At 40.6% G+C, this 27,508-nt stretch overlaps 2 protein-coding genes across 4 annotated transcripts; one reads left to right on the forward strand and one right to left on the reverse strand.

Annotated features, from left to right (window-relative positions):
* Nucleotides 1-10,163: 10,163 nt before the first annotated feature.
* Nucleotides 10,164-16,275, forward strand: LOC122315651 (autophagy-related protein 18a-like). Of its 3 annotated transcripts, none has more exons than XM_043131700.1 (4): nucleotides 10,164-11,235; nucleotides 12,520-12,727; nucleotides 15,126-15,252; nucleotides 15,958-16,275. In XM_043131700.1, exons 1-4 carry the CDS (start codon nucleotides 10,282-10,284, stop codon nucleotides 16,046-16,048), a joined length of 1,380 nt encoding a protein of 459 aa, XP_042987634.1. In that variant the 5' UTR covers nucleotides 10,164-10,281; the 3' UTR covers nucleotides 16,049-16,275. The 3 variants fall into 3 exon arrangements, with proteins under 3 accessions (XP_042987634.1, XP_042987635.1, XP_042987633.1); XM_043131699.1 differs by having other exon boundaries at nucleotides 10,165-11,235; nucleotides 15,093-15,252; XM_043131701.1 differs by lacking the exon at nucleotides 15,126-15,252.
* A 7,843-nt stretch (nucleotides 16,276-24,118) lies between these two features.
* On the reverse strand, nucleotides 24,119-25,273 carry LOC122316300 (protein FAR1-RELATED SEQUENCE 5-like). The gene has a single exon (XM_043132830.1). It carries the CDS (start codon nucleotides 25,271-25,273, stop codon nucleotides 24,119-24,121), a length of 1,155 nt encoding a protein of 384 aa, XP_042988764.1.
* Between the last annotated feature and the right edge of the window lie 2,235 nt (nucleotides 25,274-27,508).

Here is a 27,508-nt window from a genome sequence, read left to right on the forward strand (position 1 = left end):
CAACGGGTAGTGGGGAACCGCCGGGGAATCTGCTGACATGGCCAATTAAAAAAAAAAATTTAATGCATCTTCGTGGTGGAGAAAAGCCATCATCTGTGGGACTTCTTTCTCTTTTTATTCTTCATCAGTGTCAACTTTATTTAGCTAAAAACTTCACTGATCATCTCGCTATTTAAAAACTTCCTCTGCACCGAAAGATATCAAAATCATGTGAAGTCTTTGGAGGTACTTCTCCACTGACATGAAGAGGCAAGTATGGCAGAGCACCAATGTGAGGAGGACGAATCCCAAAATTAGAATTGTAATTCCAAATAGGCAAGAAAGGGTTCATGGTTGGATCGTAAAAGTTAAAAGGGCTTATTGTTTTCCAAAAAAAGGTTATGACTTCACTCGAGTACATCTCAATGGCTTCCCTGCATTTGTGGGATAATTTTAGTTTTCAAATTTTAGAATCCTTCAGTTGGGTTGGATAAATGACGAGAATAAGTGCATCAGACCAATCAAGTGTCTGCTCTTCAGAAACCACATAAGCATCTCTGTAACCTTGTATGTCATCCGATGGCATTGAATACCCGTTCTTATCTTCTAGTGGAAGATAAAAAAACTCAGCTGTGACGTCCTTTGTATTTTGCAGCACTTCGCTTGCTACTTCATGATTTATCCCTTGAAAATGCATTTTCAATGTGAAAGCTGAGATTTTATGCTGGAGACTCTCAACCCCATCCAAGATGCAAAATAACATCTTTTCTACAACCTTTTATCTTTGCTTCGTTTGCAAAACATAATATAATTATCTGCAACCGTAAAATTTAAAGTTCTGTGCTCCCTTTCCAAAATGACCCAACTCGCCTCTAATCCCTATATTGTTTTCACTTATTTCCTGTTCGGTATTATTTTCACTTATTTCTTGTGCGAGTTTGACTATGTCCTCGAATGCTCTTCGTCTTCACCACATTTCGTTCTCAATCAGAGAATGCCAAAAACCTCTGCCTTTTCTCCTCCCACGAAGACGCCCACTTGAAATCCACAAAGACCCACTTAGTTTGCTCCCTCCACCCACGAAGACGACCACAAGACTGATAGGGTCCTTGGTCGAGATCCTAGACACCAAGCTGCCTCGCCCCTTCTTGCTCCTCAATGACCGATGTTGGCTGCCACTTGCTTGACCGTGATGGTTATGGGTGGTGTTGGCTGAGTTCGTATGGTTGATCAGTGGCTGATGGTGGGCGAGATTCTAGTGGGGCCTGGGCGTTGGTCTGCATGGCCCAGGCTGTGGTGCCTGGGCGTTGGTTAGCAAGACCCTGGCCAAAGCCAGGGTGTTGATCAGCATGGCACTGATCAAGACCAAGGCGTTGAGCAGTAAGGCCCTGGTCAAGACCAGGGCGTTGAGTGGCATGCCAGCATGCGTGGGCCTGTTGGGCAGCCACACCGTCAATTTCAAGGTGGGTGTGCAAGCGTGCGCTGCGCGGGTGCCTAGGCCATGCATGGGCCTTGTGCCTAGGCACGGCCCATGATGCACTAGGTGTGCGTGCAGTCTAGCCGTGCGCTGAGTGTGGTGTGACAACCTCGCTTGCGTGCGCGCGCCAACTGTTCGCTGCCTGATGGAGGGTGACCGTGGTCTAGCATTCACCAAGGGCTCGGTCTGTGGGCAATCAAGCGACGCCAACAGTGCTGCTGGCATGCTGTCCTGGCATGGGCTGGTGCTGGTCAAGGCATGGCCCGTGGCCTCCTGCCTTGGGGTTTTGACATTCCCCTTCCCTTTTAGCATATCCTTGCCCTCAAGGATCAATTGGGGATACTTCTTCTCCAGCCCATCATAGTCCTCCCAAGTTGCCTCGTCCTTTGATAATCCTTCCCACAAGATTAATGCTTGCCACACCCTTAGTCTCCCTTGGCCCCTTCGATGCAGCCTATATCCAAGCACTTCCTTTGGCTTCATAAGGATCCTTCCCTCTTGATCCACTGTGGGTAACTCCTCCCCAATGAGACTCGGATCTCCAACCTTCTTCTTGAGTAAGGAAACGTGGAATACAGGGTGCAATTGTGAAGTTGGTGGAAGCTGAAGCTTGTATGCAACACTGCCCAGTTTCTCCAACACTCTATAAGGCCCATTGAACTTCTGGTTCAGCTTTGCACTCGCAGTTTTCCTCATGGTCTTCTGCCCGAATTGCCTAAGCTTCAAATAGACATAGTCGCCTACTTTGAAGGACACAGCACGCCGTCCCTGATCATGATACTTATTCATTCGAGTTTGGGTCTTCTTGAGCTCTCTTTTAACTTTGGCCAATACCTCGTCCCTATCAATCAGCTCTTACTCTACTTCATTATTACTGGCTGAGCCCTTTTCATAGCTGACCAAGAGTGGTGGTGGTCTGCCATATACGACTTCAAAAGGGCTTTTCTCAATAGAAGAGTGATAAGAGGTGTTATACCAAAATTCTGCCCATGGAAGGTAATCTGCCCATCTCCTTTGCTCTTCATGACAGAAGCACCTCAAATATTGTTCCAAAGTCCTATTGACCACCTCAGATTGGCCATCCGTTTGTGGGTGACAGGAGGAACTCGTCTTAAGCTTGCTGACTTGTAATTCAAATAGCTGCCTCCAAAATGAACTCATAAAGACCTTGTCCTGATCTGATACTATGGTCCTTGGAAACCCATGCAGCTTAGTAATGTTGTTGACAAAGGCTTTAGCCACTGATTTGGCTGTATAAGGGTGATATAGAGGGATAAAGTGGGCATACTTGCTTAGTCGGTCTACTACCACCAGAATCACTTCATGCCCTACACTAATGGGTAGTCCCTCTATGAAATCCATAGCCAAGTCCTCCCAAATTATGTTTGGAATTGGCAATGGTTGGAGAAGTCCCGCTTCTGACACTTGGCCTTTTGACAGATGTCACAGCTGGCCACAAGTCTCTTGACATCACCCTTGATTCCTTCCCAATGGAAGAAATGCTTCAATTGGATGTATGTTCTCAACCATCCAGAATGACCACCTTCCTTGCTGTTATGGAAGTGATCTAGGATCTCCTTCCTGAGATTGGGAACGTTCGACACATAAACATAGTTCTTGTAGAAGATAAGACCGTCTCTCATTTTGTAGTTTACAACCCCTTGCCCTTGGGCATCCAAGAGCTCAATGATCTCAAGTGCCCTTGCATCCACTCTGGTAGCCTCTCTGATCTTGTCCCATACTCGCCATTCTGCCCTGCTTAGTGCCAAGTTTGATGACTCCTCGTCATCTCCCACTACCTCAAGTAATTGGCTGCCTTCCCTACGACTTAAGGCATCAGCCACCTTATTTTCCTTGCCCGGTTGATAGACTATGTCATACTCAAAGCCTAGCAACTTGACAAGGAACTTTTGTTGTTCTGGGGTGACAATTTTCTACTGCAATAGATGCCTTAAGGCCTGATGGTCTGTGATGATGGTAAACTTGCGTCCCAAGAGGTATGGGCGCCACACCTTGACAGCATGCACCACTGCCAATAGCTCTCGGGCATAGGTACTCCATGCTTTCTTCATAGGCCCGAGTGCCTTGGAAATGAAGGCCAAAGGCCTTCGGTCTTGGACCAACACAGCCCCGATGCCTTCGCCACTTGCATCTGTATAAACTTCAAACGATCTCTCAAAATTGGGAAGTGCCAACACAGGTGTCTTGGTCATGGCTTGCTTTAGTTCTTCAAAGGCTTCCCTAGCCTCGGTTGTCCACTCGAAACTGTCCTTCTTGAGCATTGCTGTGAGTGGCTTGGCTATGAGCCTATAGCCTTTGACAAACCTCCTGTAATAACCCGTGAGCCCCAGAAATCCTCTCAAGGCTGAGATGTCCTTGGGTAGAGGCCAATCCACCATGGCCTCTATCTTTCTGTGATCAACTTTGACACCATCTCCTGAGATAAAGAGGCCTAAGTACTCCAACTCCTTCTCCATGAAGGCACACTTGGTGGCTTTGATAAAGAAATGATGCTCCTCCAGAATTGTTAGCACCTTCTCCAAGTGTTGCTTATGCTCTTCGATGGTCTTAGAATAGACCAAAATGTCATCGAAGAAGACAAGCACAAACTTCTGAAGTAGTGGCTTGAAGATGCTATTCATTGCAGCCTAAAACGTTGATGGAGCATTGCACAAACCGAAAGGCATCACCAGGTATTCATAATGGCCTGAGTGAGTCCTAAAGGCTGTCTTATGGATGTCTTCCTCATTCATTCGAATCTGATGGTAGCCGGCCCTTAAATCTAACTTCGAGAACACAGTAGCCCCATGCAGCTCATCTAACATCTCATCGACAATGGGGATTGGAAATCTGTCCTTGACCGTGGCTTCATTCAAGGCCCTATAGTCCGTACAGAACCTCCATGTGCCATCCTTCTTCCTCACCAATAGCACCGGTGAAGAAAAGGGACTGGTACTAGGGCGGATTAGGCCACTCTTCAGCATCTCATCTACCTGCCGTTCAATCTCTCCCTTTTGGAAGTGGGCGTATCTATAGGGTGGCATGTTGATCGGCTTGGTTTCATCCATTAGTCGAATTCTGTGATCAAACTCTCTAGGAGGTGGAAATGCAGTGAGCACCTCGAGTACCCCCCCTGTGGGCTGCTAAGACTGGCTTGACTTCCTCAGGCAGTAGCTCTAAATCATCATGGGTGCCCTCCTGACCCTTGTTTTCGACTTGTCTCATTACATCCTCTTTGGCCACCATGATGGCGAAGCAATGTGCCCCGCCTTTGCAAAGCTTCTCAAACATAATAGCTTCGCATGGCTTGATCTCCTTACTGGCAATGGCTGTCCACAGTCGCTTCTTGGAGCCAAGTTTAAACTCCATAGTCATGTTGTGATAGTCATGGACGACCTTGTCAAGGCTCTTCAGCCAAGCATTCCCCAAGACTAAGTCAAGGCCGACCAAGGGCAGCACATGCAAGTCTGCCATAATACGGACCCCCTGAACATTCATCTTCACTTCACAGATGAGGGCCTCACATTGCAACTTTTCTCCACTTGCCACCTTTACTTCAAATGGGGGAATAGGCCTCGGCTTAAGTCCAACCTTGCCCACAATGCTGGAATTAATGAAGTTGTGTGTGGAGCCGCTATCCACTAGCAAAGTCACTTCATGCTTGCCCACCCATGCCATCAACCTCATGGACGTGGGTTTAGAAATGCCAGCCATGGCATTCAATGATAGCTCAGCCTCATCTGGTGTGCCACCAGATTCGGTTTCCTCGGTTTCTTCCTCTTGGCTGGGTTCCTCTTGGCTACTTTCAGACTCATCATCACTTGACTCGTCCTTAAACATAAACAAGGCCTAAGCTGCCTTGCACTTGTGACCGGGGCCCCATTTGTCTCCGCACTTAAAACACAGTCCCTTCTTGATGCGCTCTTGCACCTCTTCACTGGATAGCTTCTTGATCTCCGGTCTCGGTTTGGAGGTGGTGGCTGATGTGTCCCTTCCCTTCCAAGAGACCTTGGTTTGCACAGTCTTGAAAGACTTGCTCCCCATGTCTTTGGTTGGGCGCCGCTCACTAGAATGGCTCTCCTCAAGAATTTCAGCCATCTTCATCATCTCGGGTAGCCTTGTGGGCTGTCTAAGTTTGATTTCCTTGGCAAGCCAAGGTCAAACCATCAATGAATGTGCCTATCAAGGTTTCCTCCGACCAGCCCCTAACCATGATCTATAAATGCCTGAACTCCTCTATATAGTGCTGGACCTTGCCCTCTTGCCTTAGCTTGGCTAGCTGCCCATGGTGATTGACAACTGGTGATGGCCCGAACTGACTGAGGAGCTCCTTCTTAAAGGCTGTCCAACCCAGCCTCGTATGATCCTTGTCGTACTGGTCCCTTATCCAACGCCACCATTTTCCTTGTCCAATCCAGCCTCATATGATCTTTGTCGTACTGGTCTCTTATCCAACGCCACAATTTTCCAGCCTTGCCTTCAAGGTAAAAGCAGGTATGGACACCCTCTCATGGCGTGGGATGTCATATGTCAGAAAGTAGTGATGGGCCTTGTCCAACCACTCATAGGGGTCACCACTGCTATACTTTGGGAAGTCGACCTTAGGACGCTTGGGTCCCCAATCCTGATGCCGGTTTCCTCTTCTATCTTCATAGTCGTCCCTCTCAAATTGTGGCCCACGGTAGCCACGACCATGCTGTCTTCTCCATGGCCCTGGTTGTTCATGCTGGTAAGGCTCCTCATAGTCTTGCTCGTGCTCAAATTCCTGGTGCTCATGCTGAACACTAGGGCTCCTAGCCCGATAGCTAGCCAACGACTACTCTCTCTCAAAGGCAGCATTCGGAATCCACCTCTCATGGTAACCTTGACGGTTCTCTACATGGCCACCATGCCTCAAACCTTGCCTTGGCGACGCATGCATGGACTCGGTTACACTAGCTTCCAGTCCATCAGCATAGGCCTCGCCCCCATGAGGTGGTGTCTCAGGACGGTTCTCGGCTAGTCTCCTCTCTAGCCGCTCTAATGTGGTGTTCGTCTCTCTCCTTATGTTCTCCATGACCCTCTGGTTATCCTTGTTAGAGGTCTCCATGGCCACATGCAGCTCAGCTAAGTTGTTGGTGACACCATCAAGAATTGAAGTAATCTTGTTGGTGTGATCCTCTAGAACTTCTAGCCGAGCTCTATTAGAAATGCCCGTGGGCTCCTCTACAGACTGCTTCTCTTGCATGTTGATTCACACTTCTACTATATCACGGCTGAGTGGCTTGCAAACTGACCCTTACAGATGGTTTAGGCTTGCAAACTGTTGGTAAAAAGGGGTGAAAAACAGGTTGATGGTGGAGGCTCGTGGTTCCAACCTTGGGTCCTTCACCTTCAAGGGTGACCGACCCCAACCACAAACTGAGTCCGACCTTGGGTTGCTCATGTTCTAGCTTGTCAACTGCTCCAAACCTATCTACTCCTTCCTCTACCACAACCCCCAAACTACACAATGCAATAATAACAATAGAAAGAAAAAATTGCAGCAATGTCAGGATCCTCCGTGGATCCCCCAACCAAACTCACAAAGACAAGTGATGGGTTGCCTACCTCAACAGAGAAGTGAGAACCTCTCTTGAACCTTCAAGCACATGGCTGCTCTCAATGAAAGCACCAAATTGGTGATAGGGTCCTCGGTCGAGATCCTAGACACCAAGCTGCCGCGCCCCTTCTTGCTCCTCAATGACCGATTTGGGCTGCCACTTGCTTGACTGTGATGGTTATGAGTGGTGTTGGCTGAGTTCGTATGGTTGATCAGTGGCTGATAGTGGACGAGATTCTAGTGACTGGGCGTGCATGCATGCATGTGAAGTAGCTGAATCATCAAAAACGGTTGTGAGTGGGATCGGGTGGTTAAGTGGCTGGCTGACCAAGTCAGGCACACGTGGCTCCTGCTGGTGGGCTGACCAAGTCAGTTACCAGGTGTCTTCTGATGGTGGCTGACCAAGTCAAGCACAGGTGTCACTCGTTTGGGGGGCTGACCAAGTCTCACACAGGTGTCTTCTGATGATGAAGCACACGTGGCTAATGGTGGTTTAAGTGGGTTGGCCGAGTGGGTGATGGCTGAGCGGTTTAAGGGATGGTTGGTTACTCCCTACAAAGTAGGGGAGCGGTTGTGGCTAGACAGGTGGCAAGGGCTAGACGTGTGGCTTGGCTGGTGGGTGGTAATTGTCAGCTTGTCCTTGACCTTGCTCCAGATTCGACCAGGGTGGCTTGGTGCAGACCAGATGCCCTTCAATGGTAACTCGTGGCTGCCTTAAGCGATGCCCCACTCGAACGGTTTAAAATATTCAGCAAGCAAATGCGAATGTGATGCAATAGACATAATCCAAAATGCTGAAATACCTCAACAATGCACTAATCAAAGGAAAACAATGAAATGAATAGGTTACCCTGATTCACGAATTGCACAGGGTGAGCCTTCTCCTTTGGGATTCACGGATTGCACCCAATGGAGCCTAAGTGACAAAGCACCAATGTGTGTATGAGGGCTTACAAGCCAAATTCGTCCAAATGTTCAAAGATAAAAACTAAGTGATAGCCTATTGCCTCACCTTTACTAGAAAGCAATTAAAACGATTACAAAGGGACAATGGTTTTGGGCCCACACCTCCTGGTTAAGGCCTCATGCTGTCAGTGGCCCATGGGTGGCTAGGATGACTCACAACATAGGCTTCATGCTTGCACGCGTGGGTCTTCAAGTTGGCCTGCCGGGCTAGCCTTGGCTGGTCCTTGGTCCTTGCATGTGTGGCTCAGGTTGTGTGGGCTGGGCGCCATTGGTGAGTCGCTGGGTTGGACCGTGGTTGGCTTAAGCATGGTAGGCTGTTGCATGGCCCAGGCTAGTGGGGCCTGGGCGTTGGTCTGCATGGCCCAGGCTGTGGTGCCTGGGCGTTGGTCAGCAAGACCCTGGCCAAAGCCAGGGTGTTGATCAGCATGACCTTGATCAAGACCAAAGCGTTGAGCAGCAAGGCCCTGGCCAAGGCCAGGGCGTTGATCAGCATGGCCCTGGTCAAGACCAGGGCATTGAGCGGTATGCCAGCATGCGTGGGCCTGCTGGGTAGCCGCATCATCAATTCCAAGGTGGGTGTGCAAGCGTGCGCTGCGCGAGTGCCTAGGCCATGCATGGGCCTTGTGCCTACGCATGACCCATGCATGCACACGGTGTGTGCGCATAGCCCATGCGTGCCCGCTGCGCACACGCACTAGGCGTGCGTGCAGTCTAGCCGTGCGTTGAGTGTGGTGTGACAACCTCGCTTGCGTGTGCACGCTGACTGTTCGCTGCCTGATGGAGGGTGACCGTGGTCTAGCATTCACCAAGGGCTCGGTCTGTGGGCAATTAAGCGACGCCAACAGTGCTGTTGGCGTGCTGTCCTGGCATGGGCTGGTGCTGGTCAAGGCATGGCCTGTGGCCTCCTGCCTTGGGGTTTTGACAACTCGGTTTGCTCCCTCCTCTGATGAAGACGACTACAGAAACCAAAGCTCTACTTTTCTCCTCCCATGAAGATGTACTCACGCTTAGCTCTACTTTTCTTCAATTTCGTGGGGTTTCGATTTCCTGAAAAAGACGAATGGAGATTGGAGAGCTAAAGACGAAATAGAGGGAGAGACAGGGGAATCAAATGGAAAGAAGCAAGAAAAAAATGATTTTTTTTTATCAAAAGGCGTGCCCGTGTAGGCGGAGTGTCCCCTTTGGCATGTGCAAATAGCATTTTCCTTAAATAAAAAAGATTGGTAACCGTCCTCTGGACCATTCATATGTGGGTTTAGCATTATTATTGTTAGTATTTCTGCATGTCACGCTAGTAACCCGGATTCGATCCCGGCCAAGTGTTTTTCCTTTATCACTACTTTTCGGGCTGGACCCAAAGTACTATGTTGTATGGACCTTTAAACATGGGTTGGGTCTTTAACATAAGATCGTTGAGGAAGACGAAGCGCAACTCCTTTCATTAGATAAGTAGGGTTATGTTATTTATCATCAAACATCATATATCATACATATTTTATTTTTATTAAACTAATTCAATTTTTTACTTATCATTTATATATCATATATTTATTATAAAAAAATAAAATAAAAAAGATATAGTGTATGAGAAGTTAAGTAGAATTATTTATATTAGAAAGTTGAACGAAACTAATATATTTATAATAGTTACTTGCAAGAGACCGTTTAGATGTAAGTTGATATGAGATGAATTGTAATTATTTGTGAATAGTAATAAGATATTTGAGTTGAGATGAGATAAGTTAGAAATTATTTAAATTAAAATATTTTATGAAATTTTAAAAAATGAGAGAAAAAAAGTTGAATAGAAATATTATAAAATTAAAATATTGTTAGAACATAATTTTTATTTTAAAATTTGAAAAATTTAAATTATTTTTTATGTTTTGATTAGAAATTTATTAGTTTACAAATTAGATAATAATTACATCAAAAAATTAAAAATTAAAAATATTTATATTTATAATATTTAAATGAGAAATGATATTTATTGTGCAAGCAGCGTGTAATTATTTTGAAAAAAATAAATTAATATGGGACCTATATGAAAAAAAAATTAACTTTTTAATAATAAATTTTATTTTTTTTCAAAGCCTTTACACGATATTTGTAATCCCACAACTGTATCTATTGCTCTATTTAAATATTAAGAGAGATAGTCAATCCAAAGCTGGCCGTAGCTTTCGGTCTTAGCTTCTACGTGCGAACTGCCGACACGCCCCCAGATTTGTCGAAATTTCCATCGAGACCCCCTTCTCTCGCTCTCTTTCTTTCTCTCATGGCGACCATCTCTACCATCTCGTCCCCGCCCTGGCCCAATTCCAACCCTAAACCTAACCCTAATTTTGTCTCTCAAGAGGAACAGTCTCTTCCTCACGATTCCCAGAACGACTCGGCCATCTCTTTCCGATCAATTGAATACCAATCTATTGGATCCCACGTCCTTGGCCACGAACGCGACGAAGACGACGACAGCGATCAGAACCCTAACCCTAACACCTACAAGCCGTTTCCGGCGCCGTATGATCCGCCAACGCTTGAACCGCACGGCCACGGCCGTAACGAGAACCCTAATCCTAACATCCCGAAGCCGCTTGATCCGCCGACTCTGCTCCACCTGTCGTTCAACCAGGACCAGGGGTGCTTCGCTGTGGGTACTGACTACGGGTTTCGTATTTTTAACTGCGACCCGTTCCGCGAGATCTTCCGCCGCGACTTCGACGACGGGGGGATCTCCGGTGTAGAGATGCTCTTTCGGTGCAACATCCTGGCCCTCGTCGGCGGGGGACCCCACCCTCAGTACCCACCAAGCAAGGTCATGATTTGGGATGACCACCAGGGTCGTTGCATCGGCGAGCTCTCTTTTCGCTCCGACGTGCGCTCCGTACGACTGCGCCGCGACAGGATCGTCGTCGTACTGGAGCAGAAGGTCTACGTGTACAACTTTGCCGACTTGAAGCTGCTCCACCAAATTGAGACCATCTCGAACCCTAAGGGCCTATGCTCGGTATCCCAACTGGCGACGTCGCTGGTCCTGGTCTGCCCCGGGTTGCAGAAAGGGCAGGTTCGGGTCGAGCACTATGCTTCGAAGAGAACCAAATTTATCATGGCGCACGACTCGAGGATTGCCTGCTTCGCGCTCACGCCGGACGGGCAGTTGCTCGCTACGGCGAGCTCCAAAGGGACTCTGGTCCGGGTTTTCAATAGCATCGATGGAACACTTCTTCAAGAGGTATTTGGTTGTTTATTACAAATCCGAAAGATTGATTCGATTCTATATTTAATGAACCTTTAATTGAGCCACGCCGATGTGAAATTTGGAGCTTTTGTGCAATTCATGACTTCATACATATTCGGTGATTGGAAATTCCTATAGGCACTTCCTGTGAATGGAGTGATTGGCTTATTGCAATGCTTAGAATGGAAGTATGTTATGCAATGTAAAACGTCGTCGAGTTTAGGGTTACTTGCAAGGAGCACTGTTGAGGGCGGGTGACTAGTTAGAAACCATAGACTTCGATTGAAGTTCACCATAGGCGGTAATGGATCAATGACTGATCACTTCACATTTTGAATGCCATTTTGTCTTAAATTGTCCATTTGAAATAATGGGTATCGCTGACTTGATATCTTCTTTCATTTTAGACTTGCACTAAAGAATGTGAAATACTGATTACTGATGATATTCTGTTCGTGTCAGATATTCCAAGTAAATTCAAATTTGTTGTCGATACTTTTAGGTTTAAGATTCATAATGCTTCAAAATAACTGCAGCGGTAGAAGCAAAATGATCCTATATGTTGTATTAGAACAATTTTCCTTGATTACGGTAATTACAAACATCAGATGAGCGGCTCCAATATGATTGAGTGGCAATGCAAGAGAAAATATAATTAGGTAAATGCTATTTTTGAGAAGTTAGAAGATGCTTGTGTTGAAGTTGTATCAAGAGGGAATTAATTAATTTTTAAAATTGTACACAATAATCACTTACAGATTTTTTTGATGAAATTAATCAATATACTGATGCACTGCCTTCTTCTATTCTGCTGCAAAATAATAGTGGTTGTCAATTTTCTAACTTAGCTTACTGGGTACTTAACCCTATGTGACATTTCTTAGTATCAAATCATGTGGTTTTCTAAATTTCTGGACTACTTCTGGCTTGGTAGTTTTGGACGCCTCTTTGCTTAATTTGGTCCTGGTCCTTAGTTGATCTCAATCAACTGCCTAAGCTACACCCATTATGGTATAAAGTGCTATGTTCTCGATCCAAAAAAAAAAAAAAAGAAAAAAAGAAAAAAAAGAAAGGAATAATGTGTTATGTTGGATTGTTACCTTTGCCTTGTTTATTTTTGTTCTACCTGGACGTCCAAGGAGGTTGCTTATCTCTGGTATCCGGTAAAAGTCTAAATACATAATTTCCATCTCAATCTCTTTCATATTCATTCTGGTATGTCATTATGCAGTTCAAAACGTTTTAGATAGTGTGAAATTATCTTGACATTGCATGTAGGTTAGGAGGGGTGCAGATAGAGCAGAGATCTACAGCTTAGCATTCTCTTCAACTGCCCAGTGGCTAGCAGTCTCAAGTGACAAGGGAACCGTCCACGTTTTTAACCTTAAGGTTAATCCTGGATCGCCAGGGATTGAGAAGTCACGATATGCATCTGATTCTAATCTTGCTGTTACACATTCAAGCTCATCTCTCTCGTTCATTAAGGGTATACCACCTCTTTTTTTATTTCGTTAATTTTATTGTACTTTTTCTTACCTATATAATATATATATATATTGTCTACAAGTGATGTTTTGTTTGGGAATTTTCATGCTGACATTTAAAAAAAAATATTGTGTTGGGTGTTTGGAGGAACCAGTGAATTCAACAAAGGGGACCTAAAAAGTGGATAATGTAATTCATGAATGACATGGGCAATAAAATAGAATGCAATGTCAAAGAAAGGGAATTCTTTTCTTTTCATTTTTTTTATAAGTAAAAATATTATATATATCAATAAGAGTAAACAAGTATAGTGGACGTATGCAAGAAAATACCTAGCTCATACTAGAGAGCTTATAATGACCCAAAAGGCCCGTGAAAATTAGAAATCTATCCAAAATACACCAAGCCTGAATTGGAATAGAACACACATCCCCATCCCCAAATCCTTGTTTCCCTTAAGACTAATACTCTTCTTGAAACTCCTGACGTCTTCATAAAGCCCTCCCTCTAGTCTTTCCTTGACTTGAGCTACCTTCCTTAGCGTCGTAGTTGATTGCGCAATAAAGACACTTTAATTCCATGCTTTTCTTAAAACTTGATTTGGTTTCAAGCGAGTGGTCCGACTCAATCGCAGTGAGCAGTGCTTTAAATTGGTCTTCACCCCATACGAAAGCCCTACAATATGTTGAATCTAGTTAACCTTATGCAGAACCCAATCTGATGGTGAACTCGTATATTGTTTATCGGAGGGAGATAAACTAGGGGAACAACAGTATCCCCAGACACAGTTCCTAATTGCACTCCCAAACCTAGATATTCCTCACGAGGCGCCAACGACAAATCCATAATTTCCTCCCCGCCATATCTTGCATTCAAATCCTTAACCTCCTCAATTGCTATATTGTTGTTGTCACCATTAAAGGTTCCTTCACCTCTGGCATAGGTGTCGTCGTTCCATTGACGAGGACATTGCTTGTAGGTGCCCCACCCCCTGATGATCCTTTTTGTGCCACTTTCTTATGACCCTACTACTCCCTTAGGAGGCATAGAATAGGTAGGGGAAGCATTACCTTCTGTTACCTCATTATCATCTTCTGAAAGAGGCTCGTTTGCTTCTTCCAAAGTATTCAAAACCCTGGAAGGACCCCTATCTTCATCTGAAAGTGAACCCTAGAAAAAGAGACCAACTCCATTTGCAAGTGGTGACTGAGGGCAACCAGATGGAAAGCTGCCAATGTCCAAAGTGATACCGGTGTGAACTGTGATGCCGGTGTCCGACGACCCTCTCTGTGATGGTGTTGAAATGCCCTGTGTTGGCGCACTTGAGGCCTTCAAATGCATAGGATCTACCCCTTGCCGCCCCTCGTCCGTTTTTGACCCACCACCCATAACTCCTATTGATTGAGCTCTTACAACCCACAAGACCCCTGTCACTTCTCCCACACCCTCAAACACTTGACAGAGGTAGCCATTCTACCTTGCAACACATGGTGCTTAACTTCCACTTCTCCTAATGTCACCTAGTAGCCTTTGTCTCCTCCAAGTGCCTTATCCTTTCCTTTTGCCGCGAAGCTATTCTCTACCAGAGTACTTGTCGGTGACCTCAACAATGAGGCGTGCGAGGCACCTTTGATCAAGGGAGGCCTTCCCACTATCTTTCCATCAACAAACTCCCCTTTGCTTGCATGCTTCAGAATAGTGGCTTTGGACCCAGTGATGCTTCGAATGGAATGCAGAAAACCTTTCCATCTGATGCCATTTGTGTCTTCTGGGATAATCAACAAACCTTTCCTTCTTCTATTCCGAAAATTTGAGAGTTGCAAAAAGCTGCTCCTTGCGTTAATGTGATGTTGAATGATGATAACTCCATTACCCATCCTTAGCTTTCTGAAGAATCCCTCATGATAGAAGAGTTCTAAACCCAATAGAGGTCAAGGGGTTTCATGCTAGGCATATCTGAAATAAGTGAAGTTAGTCTCTGGCAACTTCGTGAAATTTATTCATAGAGGCGGAAACCCAACTTGATTTTATAAAGCGTTTTACACACTCTTTAGATGAGACTTCTACTTTTGCTTTCCCCTTCCAATTGCTCTAAAGGCTAGATATCTTGTTACTTCTGCTGAAGAGCCGATGTATTTGTCCTATAATAATGTAATATCACACTTGAAAGTTCACTATATTTGTGTTGTTGGGGCCTTTTTTCAGCTCATTATACTTCGTTTTCTGTAATTGTTGCTTGCTGCGGAGAAATTGATAGACTGGCAGGTTGGCAGCTTAGCCGACCTGCCACATTTGAAAGGAGCTTAGGCAATGCCAAAAAGTATAATCTTCTTGTTACTAACGAAGCTTGTTTGTCTCCTTTTTAGGATCTGGGTCTAAATTACCTTTAGCGCTTGCAGGAGTGTTGCCAAAGTATTTTAGCTCAGAGTGGTCGGTTGCACAGTTCCGCTTGCCTGAGGGTTCTCATTGCATTGTTGCTTTTGGTCACCAAAAAAATACAGTGGTAATTCTTGGCATGGATGGAAGGTAAGACTAATGTATATAAAGAACGACTCCCTATTCAATTTAGGGAGTCTTAAAGAAGAAACAATTTTTTTTTTTCAGAAATATATTCCTTAAGATTAGCTTGATTACATCCTTTAATTGGGAAATTTTCAAGAGGTTGGCCCAAGTGGTGAAGACTTTGGTCTTGGGGTATTACTCATTTCAAAGTCTAAGGTTCAATACCTTATAGGTGCAAACAATTCTTTGGGGCTACACTCCCTGATGAAAAGCCATCGATTTAACCAGTTTTATGTAGGGAAACTACAGGACGGGGGATTTACTCTGCAGGGATGGTCCGAAGGGCCCTGCCTTGGAGAAGTTCCCTGACATAAATTAAAAAGAAAAAAAAGAAAAGAAGCCTGAGCAATTTTCACAGCAATCAATTCATCCCTTGTAATGTACCATATGAAACAAGTTCGCTGTTAGGTACTGTGGAGGTCTTTACATAATACTACATCACAATAGACACTATATTTGTAAGAAAATACTCCCCATCTTTTATGTGTATATATTTATAATTAACAGAATACTCCATCTTATGAGCTGCTGCTTGTTAGATGGCTGGAATTAGGCGTGAATTCATATTTCTTTGAAGTCGTCTTGATGATTCTTTTAAAGATAACTGAATTGAGCTGCTCAATAATCTCAACATCCAGTTATAACTTGCTATTAAATTTTTACATGCAGCTTCTATCGCTGTCAATTTGACCCAGCACTTGGAGGAGAGATGACGCAACTGGAGTATCACAACTTTCTAAAGCCAGAAGAAATTTTCTGATATCATGCGTGCATATTATTTCGTTGCTACATATAATATTCTTTTTGAACTTTGGTTATTTCCTTGATATAGGATATGAGTGAAGACGTTGTAAATATGTGTAAATTATGCTAGTGGCCTTCCAAAAAACCAAGGGAAAAAATGAATGTCATGACTTTCTGATCTATTCATCACAAAATCTTAGATGCAAGTGGTCGTGTTGGAAACGCATATATTAGATTCTTCAATCTCAGTTGTGTCTGTGATGTGTAGTTTGTAAATACTCATAAGATACAAGCGCTTGGATATATACCATTTAGCTTCGAGTGTGAGATGCATTCAAAGTATTTAAGTATTTCTTTCCGTGACGTGCAAGCATTCCCACGTTTGATTTTGGTGGTCATTGGACTGTAATAGAGTGTTTTGGAAATCAAGCATCTTTTGCTGTATTATTTGATACGGCATGCTTTGTCAATTGTGATGTTTAGTGTCAGAAAGCAAATTCGTAACAGAAACGTAGGTATTTGAGTATCCCCCCCGTATAACATTATAGAATGAATGTCTGAGCGACATTTAATATTTTATAAAAAATATCGTAAGGTCTAATTTAGGCCCTAAAAAATAGGATATTTGGATAAATATGAATACCGTAGAAACCTCCTGTTTACCAATTGTAGCGTCACTTTATTGAGCTCTATAAAGAGAGTATGACATGGAAAAAGTGAAGGTTTAGACAACATCTTAAAAGTGCACCCTTTGCCTTTTACATTTAACGAGGAATAAGGACCGACGGCAGCCTTAGATCATTCCATATATTCATTGTTCAATTAAGCTCTTTTCAAAAAATACAAAGGATCGACGGTAGTATTAGATCATTCCATATATTCATTGTTCAACTAAGCTCTTTTCGAAAAATACAAACGATGAGTATCTTATTCTCTTTAACACATTTTGTACTCGTCTTTTACATATGCATATCATCTTTCTCATTACAACAGAACAAGTCTTTTGGGACGATAAATTTCATCGCACAAGATGTGATGTTCAAAAAAATTGACCTAAATTCATCATACACTTGCAAAGGATAATTTAGGACAAAAAAGAATTTTGCTCTAGAGAATATCTCTTTTTATCTTAGAAAATTTTTCATCCCTATATAATGTTCGAATGTTGGATTCGTATTCGAATTCAGAAACGGATTCAAACGTTTATGAGATGAGGTTGGTATTCGAATAGTTTATGTCACATTCAAATGTATTGACAAACATTCAAAAGAATAATAGGTTGTTTGAATATTGAATGAATTCACGTTTCAATAAGAGTGATGTGTTCGAATGCTGAGATCATATATGTTTCAAACGTATGTTATATCTATTTGAATGTAAGTGATATGTATTCGAACGAGAATGCTGTTTGTTCAAATGTATGCTCGGATAAGGGTGAGATTTGTTTGAATGATGAGAACAAATATAGTTCGGGTGCATTCTAGCCTTAGGTGTTCAAACAACATATGGTAATGATATTGCCGTTCAAATAGGAGTGAAATGCATTTGAATAAAAGGGTAGTCGTTCAAATATCCGTTTGATTAAGAATGATATCGGTTTGAATATTAATGCAATATTTGGTTTGAATGCTACATGTTTTACTGTTCGAACATGGTTTGGTCAATCAATTTCTGTTCAAATAAAAGTGATGTTTGTTCAAATAAAAGTGGTATGCGTTTGAATGTCAAAGACTACAATTAGTTTGAACTAATATAATGAATCAATGATTGTTCAAACATCATATGTTCCTGCTTTATACTGTTCAAATAGTGATTATACCGTTGGTTTTAAACATAGAACAGGCAACGCATTCCAACACATGAAATTTCATTCGAACACAAGACAACAAATGTGAAATTGAAATATACCAAATAATTAAGCAATATTTGTTGGAAATTGTTATCTTGGAAATCAATCAATCAAATTCTAGATCTAAATATTATAAAAAGTATTAAAAAATATGTTTGAGATGGTAATGGAGGCATAATCAACTATTAGGACATTATCATTATCATTTGCATCTTTTCAAGTCAAGCTTGGCGTTGAATGGCTAATTCCCTAAAGAGCTCCTCTTATTGCTGATGTTGTAATGGTATCTCCATTACGAATATTCAAACTTGATCTATTTATTATATTGACAAGACTCCTACAAGAAGAAGCAAAATTAATAGACGCTATCAGATTAAAAAAAAAAAATGCATGGAATTAATATAATGAAATAATGCATTATCTAGTATATCAGCTCCTCAGTATTGTGATGAAAGTTGTGTTCCATACGATAGGATTGTTATTTCTTAAATGATGTTTTCGTTTCTACTCGAGTAATTTAAAAAAATGATCTAAACATTCATATGCAAAAATTGCCAGGCCATCACCTCTCGAACTTTAGATACTGTCTAGTGAATTAACAATGAAAGACCCATATTTCTTTAAGAAAATCTACCATTCACTCTCTCTAAGATAGGAAGCTAGTATAAACTTATTATCAGCTATTTTGTAAACTTGTAAGACCGATGATAATAAGTCTATACAAGTTTCCCATCTTGCATAGATTAAACGGAGAATTTTTTGAAGAATGAGTCTTTCACTGTTACTACATTTATCGAGGTTCGAGAGACTATATAGTGAATTAACAATGAAAACACCTCCTTTCTTCAAGACAATTCTTTGTCCGAATGTCTACAAGATAGGAAGGTGGTATAGACTTATTATTAGTTGGATAATAATAAGTTTATATAAGATTCTGGCTAATAATAAGTCTATATAAGATTCCAGTATTGTAGAGAATGAACAAAGAATTATCTTGAAAAATGTGGCGCTTTCATTATTACTTCACTTGTCGAGGTTTGAGAGAGTGTGTAGTGAAGTAACAATGAAAGTCGCATATTTTTTCAAGATTATCATCTGGTACAACTTGTGCAAGACAGAAAATCAATATAGAATTATTATTAGCCGTCTTGTAACCTTGTAAGACGGATAATAATGTGACCTTATATGATGGATAATAATAAGTTTATATAAGCTTTTAGTCTTGCAGAGATCAAACGTAGAATGCTCTTGAAAAAAGTGAGGCTTTTATTGTTACTTCACTTATCAAGGTCGGAGAGAATGTGTAGTATAGTAACAATGAAAGCCCTATATTTTTTTCAAGAGATTCTCCATTCATTCTCTACAAGACTAGAAGCTTGTATGGACATATTATTAGTTATCTTATAAACTTGTAAGATAGATAATAATAAGTTTATATAAACTTTCCGTCTTACAGATAATAAATGAAGACTCATCTTTAAAAAAATAGGGTTTTGTTATTGCTGTATTGCATAGTCTCTGATCTTTGAACATGAAGAGAAATTTTTGATTATAATAATTTAGTTTTATTCTTTCTGAATTGGGAGGGAAGAGAAATATCATTTAAGAGTTATAAATGAAATCATACAAAACTATTTTTTTTTTAGTTGGCATCATTATGTGTGCAGAGAAGTGAATGTGACTATCTTGTCAGACCGTTTTCTAGATATAGCTATTGTTGATTTGAGACAATTTGTTGATTTGTGAGTGCAGAAAACAAGAAAAAGTCTGGATGCAGTCGTTTTGAGTAAACGGCTCGTAAGTGGCTCCGCCACGTGGATTAAAACGAAAATGCTCCGTTTTGAGTCCTTGAAGCTGTTTTCATTTGCCGTGTCGATTTAGTCCCTCAGAATCGAAGTTTCCCTCCGGAGTCAATTTCCCTTCTTCATTTCCCTCTCTCTCTCTCTCTCTCTCTCTCTCTCTCTCTCTCTTTCACACACACACACACACACACACACACACACATTTTCCTTCAATCGTTTCCCTCTCCCTCAGATTCAGCTTATTCCATTTCCCTCTCTCTCTCTCTCTCTCTCTCCCATTCTGTTTTCCTCCTCTGTCTATTCAGTCGCTTGGGATTCTCGAGTCCATCGTGATCTCTGAATGATAGCTCAAGTCTGGTGGACTGAGAAGTGTCAGAAGTGACCAAAGATACCCATTTGCAAAACCCTAACCCTAACCAGCCTAGATCTAACCCTAACCCTAACCCTAACCATTTGCAAAACCCTAACTCAAATTGAACGTGAAACCCTAACTCTTCACCCCAGACTGAAACCCTAACCCTAAGCAGCCTAGATCTAACCCTAAACCTTGATCCAGAAACTGTCCAGGTTATTTGCTATTTTTATATTACTGTATTTGTGCATTATTGTATTTATGTATTTATGTATTTTGGTATTTCTGTAGTTTCTGCGATTGGTATTATTGGCATTGTTATTTCAATGTTATTATTGGTATTTCTTCATATGTTTGTGTTTATGAATATTGGGATTTGATAAACATTATTTGTGTGTATTGGTATTTCTTCATATGTTTTTGTTTGGGTCAATATTGGGATTTGATAAACATTATTTGTGTGTATTGATATTTCTTCATATGTTTCTGTTTATGAATATTGCGATTTGATAAACATTATTTGTGTGTATTGGCATTTCTTCATATCTTTCTGTTTATATATATTGGGATTTGATAAACATTATTTGTGTGTATTACTATTTCATTTCTTCATATCTTTCTGTTTATAAATATTGGGATTTGATAAACATTATTTGTGTATTGCTATTTCTTCATATGTTTCTGTTTATGAATATTAGGATTTGATAAACATTATTTGTGTGTATTGCTATTTCTTCATATGTTTCTGTTTATGAATATTGAGATTTGATAAAACATTATATTTGTGTATTGGTATTTCTGTAGATGTTTCTGTTTATGAATATTGGGATTTGATAAAACATTATATTTGTGTATTGGTATTTCTTTAGATCTTTCTGTTTATGCATATTGGGATTTGATAAAACATTATATTTGTGTATTGGTATTTCTGTAGATCTTTTTGTTTAACTTGTTTGGGATTTGATAAAACATTAATTTTGTGTACTGGTATTTCTATAGATCTTTCTGTTTATGCATATTGGGATTTGATAAAACATTAATTTTGTGTATTGGTATTTCTGTAAATCTTTCTGTTTAACTTGTTTGGGATTTGATAAAACATTAGTTTTGCGTATTGGTATTTCTGTAGATATTTCTGTTTATTCATACTGGGATTTGATAAAACATTAGTGTTTAACCTGTTTATAATATGCCATAGTTGGAGTGTATATTTCGTCTCCCATATATATATATATATATATATTGTCTTATAATATACTGTCTCATAACATACTGATTTGTGGGTTCGTTTTACAACAATATCCATGATAGCAAATGAGTTCTGCTTCTCATTTCGGGTTAAGTTTGGAGAGACCACTTTGCTATTGTGGCTCCCAAGCGAAGTTAAGGATTTCTGGAAAAGCAAACTCTTTTGGTAGAAGATTTTTCAATTGTCCAAACTATAAGATGAAAAAAAAAATGTGACTTTTTTGAGTGGATTGATATTCAAAGTGAGCAAAACAGTTGCTGTAAAATAACATTGGAGTTAACTGAACGGAGGCACGACATGGTACTTAATGAGCGGCTACGCATCGAACAAGTCAAATTCAAAGCATTGGAGAAGAAGTATAAGGGAGTCTTCAATGTATTAATCTTGACATGGTTTTTTTTAGTAATAGTTTGTGGTGTAATTTTGATGTATCCAGTGTCTTATTATGAATCTCAGCCAATGCTACGACTGATGTAGCCCGTTGTATTTTTTTAACCACTAGTATTAGTTGATGAGTACTATACCTTCTGTTTATGTTTGGAGAACATCCAGACTGTTTATGAATATTGGTCATTTTGATGTATTAACAGGTTAGTCGTTAGGGCCTCACTACATTATTGTAATGAGGAATTTCTGAATGTATTATTACTTGTTGTAACCTGTGACTTATGAGTTGTAACTGCAAGAACATTTTGGAGTACTGGAGGTGATCCAGCTGTTTATTCTATTGTTTTTGTACTGAGCAATTTCTGTAAAACATCTTTGGCATTTGAATGAGAAATCAAATTCTGGTAGCAATTACTTGCTGTGTACAAAATTCGTAACCTGTAACCCCTAGCAATTACTGCCCGTGTACATGCCCAAATATAAAACATTTCCCTCAATTGTCCAGCTGTGTACATGATGCCATCCATGTATCAAACCCCCATACGAACTTCATGTATAGGTGAGCAACCCAAATAAATGGCCTTAACCTGAATCGAATTCCCGTGTACACGAATAAGGCAAAATGTCTAAAATTATCTTACAAGTTCCGTATAGCTTCTGGACATGTATAGGTGACCAATAATGTTTTAGTATAACCTTATTTCAACTACAAATAAAATGACACTCCTACATAACCTATTTATTGACCAGTAATATTACAAGGTTTCATAATCTGTTTATTTTCATAAATATTACCATTTGTGGAAAAAAATATTAAAATTAAGCACCAAACCAATATTTCTTCATCCATTATGCCATAACCTGTTTTACCACCTTAAGCAGTTACAATTTTTCATTTGCAGTTTAATTTCCATAAATATTTCTCTTTTGCAAAAAAAAATTGACATAACCTCCTCTAAACAATTCTCCATCAAGTTCTTCATAACCTGTTGTATTTACATAATTATTACAATCAAATATCCACTGTTTAACCCACATCAAATAACACAAATTTTCATTCAAGCCTATTGGCTAACCTCCTTCTTGCCACACACATACGGATTGAAATACACAAAATATCAACAAATGTACAAAAATACACAAAAAATTTTGCAAATTCCATCCACATACATAATTACATGATTGACACAAATATCTCATCTCCACACATGAACTAGTTTACTGCCACTCTTGTGACCCATCTCTACCCAAAGAGCTCCGGTTGCGCTCCATCCAATCAAAAAAAATCTGAAAAAAAATTAGCCAATTTCCTTCTCATGGAAATATTACAATTGATATTAAAATTAAAAAAAATTAGAAATCTTACACTTTCTTGACTACCAATGGGATGAGATTGCGTGGTTCCACTACTGTTAAAATCCACTGAATTGTCTAGAACTTGCTGTATCCACCATAAATTCCTGCGAGTGTCCATGACTGCTGTATCTCTGTCATCAAATAAATTCATGGGCGTGCCCATGGATTCTGTATCCCTTTCATCTCGCTAACAATTAAGAAAAAAAAGCAGGACGTGAATAAAACTGATTTTTTTTTTTTTTTTGTCTAAACCACGTATGAACCCAAAAAGTATATATGATTAAACTTTGCCAAATTAATATAATTATATGCACCTGTTTGCGTTTTCCTCCAACTTGTGTTTTCTTCTATTTGGCTTTAAGCTTCCGAATGTCTATCTCCATCCTAGATACTCTTATAAGAGATGGAGGTCTTCCTTTCCCTCTGACAATAAGTGGACTCTTGACTTGTTGTGAACTACCAATTGCAGTATCACTTGTCGTAAAACCATATTTGAAACCTTTTTTCGGCAAAGAGATTTTAAATAGGACAAAATATAATTATAGAAATTGTGACGAAATGAGAAAATTTTTGTTTAAAATACACAAGAAACAGGTTCATCGCCTTCGAACATGTTTGGGTCATAGATAAGGGGCGCTGGTTCTGACGATATATTCCAGTCATCTCATTTATCCTCTTCTTTGCATCTTCAAATTGCTCATTAGAATCCACCGCATAATCTATCATCTCATAACATATATTCAAAAGGATTGTGTGTCTATTACAATTTGGCCTTTGATCCCATGCATCGTAGCTACTTCGGATTAACATGTATCTCCTCTTGATGTCCTTCCTTCATCGGTCTAAAATGTATTGGTTTGGCAATGATTTTATACCATTAGATTTGAATGCAACCAAAATATGCCTACATAGTATCCCCCTCATCTGAAATAACCCACATGAACAGTTTGCATTGCAGTCATCCACATTAAAATCCACTGAATATGTAACATGTTTTGTGAACTCCTGAATACGAACTTCATCTTCTACCAAGTACCTCCTCATTACACCATCAGATGTTTGTAGAGATATATCCAAATCAAGCAAATCAATTACTTGCTGTTGAACTTCCTTAAATTTAGAGTTGGTGTACAACTCTTGAAATTTCTTTTCAATTGGAGATCTAGATACGCAGGGAATGGTGCCGCTGAATGACTAGAATTCCGCCTGATTTTCATTTTCAATTTTTTCTTCAATGCATTGTCAAAATGGTCGACAAACTCTTTCAATCTTGTCTTTGAATGGACATAACCGTAAAAAAATGCATTCATACTCTCGTTTCGCGGGGTTGTACTCATTCCAGCCCAAAAGTACTCTTTTAGGAAAACTGGTACCCAATGCTCACGTTCATTGTATAAACTTGTCAACCATGCATTCTCATGTAAGTCGTATGTCTTAATAAACCCAGCCCAACAATTTTCAAACTCCTCAATAGTTTGTGTGTAGTAAACACATTTCATCAGCTCAGTTTTCATCCCAAGTCTGTATCTAGCAGATGATCCAAGCTTCTCGAGGACTTTCTTAAGTATATGCCATAGGCAAAATCTATGTCGAGTTTCTGGAAAGACAATAGCAATTGCATTTTTCATTGCTTTGTCTTGATCAGTAATAATAGCCTTTGGAGCTACTCCATCTATACACTGCAACCAGGTTTGGAACAGCCATGCAAATGTCACCGTGTCCTCATTGGAAATCAATCCAGCTCCCAAAAGAATCGACTGCCGGTGATGGTTTACACCAACAAATGGTGCAAAGGGCACCCCATACCTATTAGTCAGGTATTTGGTGTCGAATGTCACGACATTACCAAAATACTTATAGGCTTCCTGATTACGTGGATCTGCCCAAAATACATTTTTTAACCTCCCGTCATCGTCTAAATCCATAAACACAAAAAAGTAGTTATTCTTGAACAGCATCCTCATAAAATAATCACGAAGTGCTCCAGCACCACCTGCACCAAGTCGCAGATGACGAGTTTTGTCGATGTAATTGCGACAATCCTTTTCTAAAAATGGGAGGTTCTCAAAGCCACCTGCGCCAACTACAAGAGATCCATAATTTTTGTTCATTCGGATGCCAGCTAAGTCATTTGTGTCTAGGACTCTTTTAACGGTCTCGCTAACTTCTCTATTACATCGAAAGAAGCGGGATTTCTGTGGGCTGATTACATGATTATGTGAATTATTCATTGTTGTCAACCGCATCTTTCCCTCAATTCTTAGTGCATTAATCCGGGCCTTACAGTCCGTCTTGCCCGTCGGAGGTGGGTTTGCCGAATTGGAACTCTTAATTAGGGGTGTGCAAAATTTCGAAGTGTTCGATTCCGGTTGACTTCTGCTCTGATTTCTACTCTGACGGAATCGGAGGGTTCAGAAGTCGGAGTCAGAATCGGAGCAGTTCCGACTCCGTAACGGAAGTCGGAATCGGTAAACCACAGGTTCCGAATTCCGATTTCAATTCTGACTTTTTAAAAAAAAAAATCCAGATGCAAAACCGTTTTGCATCTGGTTTTTGTCTACCTGTTAATTGGAACGGCATCGTTCCATTTAAAGAGAACGACACCGTTTGAACTTTGAATCATGGCTAAATGGCCATAAGCAATTCTTCGTCTGTTCCTCACTCGAGTCCTCGACCAGTTGACCATTTAGCCGTGATTCCTCACGCAGCCACGCTCACGACTCACTGTCCTCAGCTGCTCAGCACTTAGCTCAGACTCATCTCACCGACGACGCCACAGCCCCCCATCGACCATAGTCCACCGTAAATTGACAGAGGTTGTCGTCGCCGCAGTGCCAAATTGCAACCAAGATAATACAATCGGTAAATTTAAATTTTTCCTTTGTGTATTTGCTTGAAAGATTTGATATTATTTATTTGATAATTGGAAATTGCCCGTGAATGTTCTGTTTTCTACGTTGGCCGTGAATGTATTGAGGAGGATGATGGTCTTTTTCAACCATTGTGTGTTAGTTGGATGGACTTTGAAGGCTACGGCCTATGTGTTTGTGGAAATGTCACAAAGAAAGTCAGTAACACGATTGTATTTTACTTGTATGAGTTATTGACATATTGTATTTTAATGTTCTTCTATGTTGTTTATGGGTTGCTTGAATGCAAATTTCTAGCCAAATGGTGTTTTAATTTTGGTTTCAAAATTTTAAATTAACCTATCTTGTAGCACTTGTCAAACCTAAGAAAATGTGGATACAAAACAACTAGTCTCATTCTCACGTGACTAAAATGAGGTATCTTGAGAAATGTGAATATGTCATCTTTGAAACAACTTTGTTAATTCGATCGGGACAAAACAAATAACCCTTCCGATCACTCCCAGCTGAATGATTTCCTTGACAGAATTTTGCTGTTTTGACCCTTGGTAAGAAAAGTTGATTTATACTTTGTAATTTCGGCCTTCTTCTAATCTTTTCAATTTTGGGTGGGTTAGTAAAATACTGGTCTTTTTTTACAGACCACATAAGCTTAGCAAACATTTTGATTTCTATATCCTTTCACATCATTCTTTGCAATATGGGATTTTGTGCATGGAGAACAACTTGGAGTAATTCATTAGAGCATTCTCTTTATATTGTCACAAGTGTCTGAGGCAGAACAAATCACATTTCAAGGAGGGCAGATTTGAACCTGCCTAGAACTAGTCATGTGGACAGGGAAAAAAATGAAGTAACATTTCCCCCCAATAAAGTGAGGCACAGGTGAGCTATCAAGAATTTAGGAACAAAATATGTTCGTCACCTTCTAAGCAAAATGAGGGTAGGAAACAGAGTTAGACGAAATTGGGTGCGCACTTTGTGTTCACAAAGTGCTACAAGCATCAAATACGAGGAGAGTTTAAATGCTTTGTCTCGTATACAAGTCACCAAATCCTTTTGCCTTTGTTCATCAAGACCCTTGGAATCAATTAGATTAATATGAGGTGGCTCCTTTGGATACTACCATGATACAGAAATTGTTAGTGCATAGTCTATAAGATGACATGCAATAATCACTAGCTAGATTATTAGAACATAATCACAAAAATGTCAAAGCAAGTAATCACTGGTTGGAAAAATATATTTTGCATTCTAGTATACTGAAGCATGAGTCATGACCCTAAAACCCCCCCACCAACCCAAAAAAAAAAACCCAAACACGCACAACCATAAAAAAAATCAACAAAATATATATTATCGTATTTCTTTATCACTAAACAAAGCCCTATGTTTTCATAGATCATCATATTGGTAGAAAATGTAACCAGAGATCATGTATACAAGGCATCTATACATATATACTTACTAACCACTGCATCTATTTGGTTATGAAAACATATATGCATCAATATGAGTGTGTATATGCTTTGATATACCTGGGAACCTCCTCGGATGCCAAGAAGTCCCTCCACAAACTACAAAGAGAAAAGTTGAATAAAAATAAATGGT

The sequence above is a fragment of the Carya illinoinensis genome, chromosome 7, assembly GCF_018687715.1.
Source record: "Carya illinoinensis cultivar Pawnee chromosome 7, C.illinoinensisPawnee_v1, whole genome shotgun sequence".
In the NCBI taxonomy this organism is placed as follows: domain Eukaryota; kingdom Viridiplantae; phylum Streptophyta; class Magnoliopsida; order Fagales; family Juglandaceae; genus Carya; species Carya illinoinensis.

Excerpts from the sequence above, each read along its gene's own strand:
- LOC122316300 (XM_043132830.1), bottom strand. The coding sequence starts at position 25,273 with ATGCGGTTGACAACAATGAATAATTCACATAATCATGTAATCAGCCCA.
- LOC122315651 (XM_043131699.1), top strand. The coding sequence starts at position 10,282 with ATGGCGACCATCTCTACCATCTCGTCCCCGCCCTGGCCCAATTCCAAC. Across the intron at positions 11,236-12,519 it reads ATGGAACACTTCTTCAAGAG|GTTAGGAGGGGTGCAGATAG; the intron begins GTATTTGGTTGT and ends CATTGCATGTAG. Across the intron at positions 15,253-15,957 it reads ATTCTTGGCATGGATGGAAG|CTTCTATCGCTGTCAATTTG; the intron begins GTAAGACTAATG and ends TTTTACATGCAG.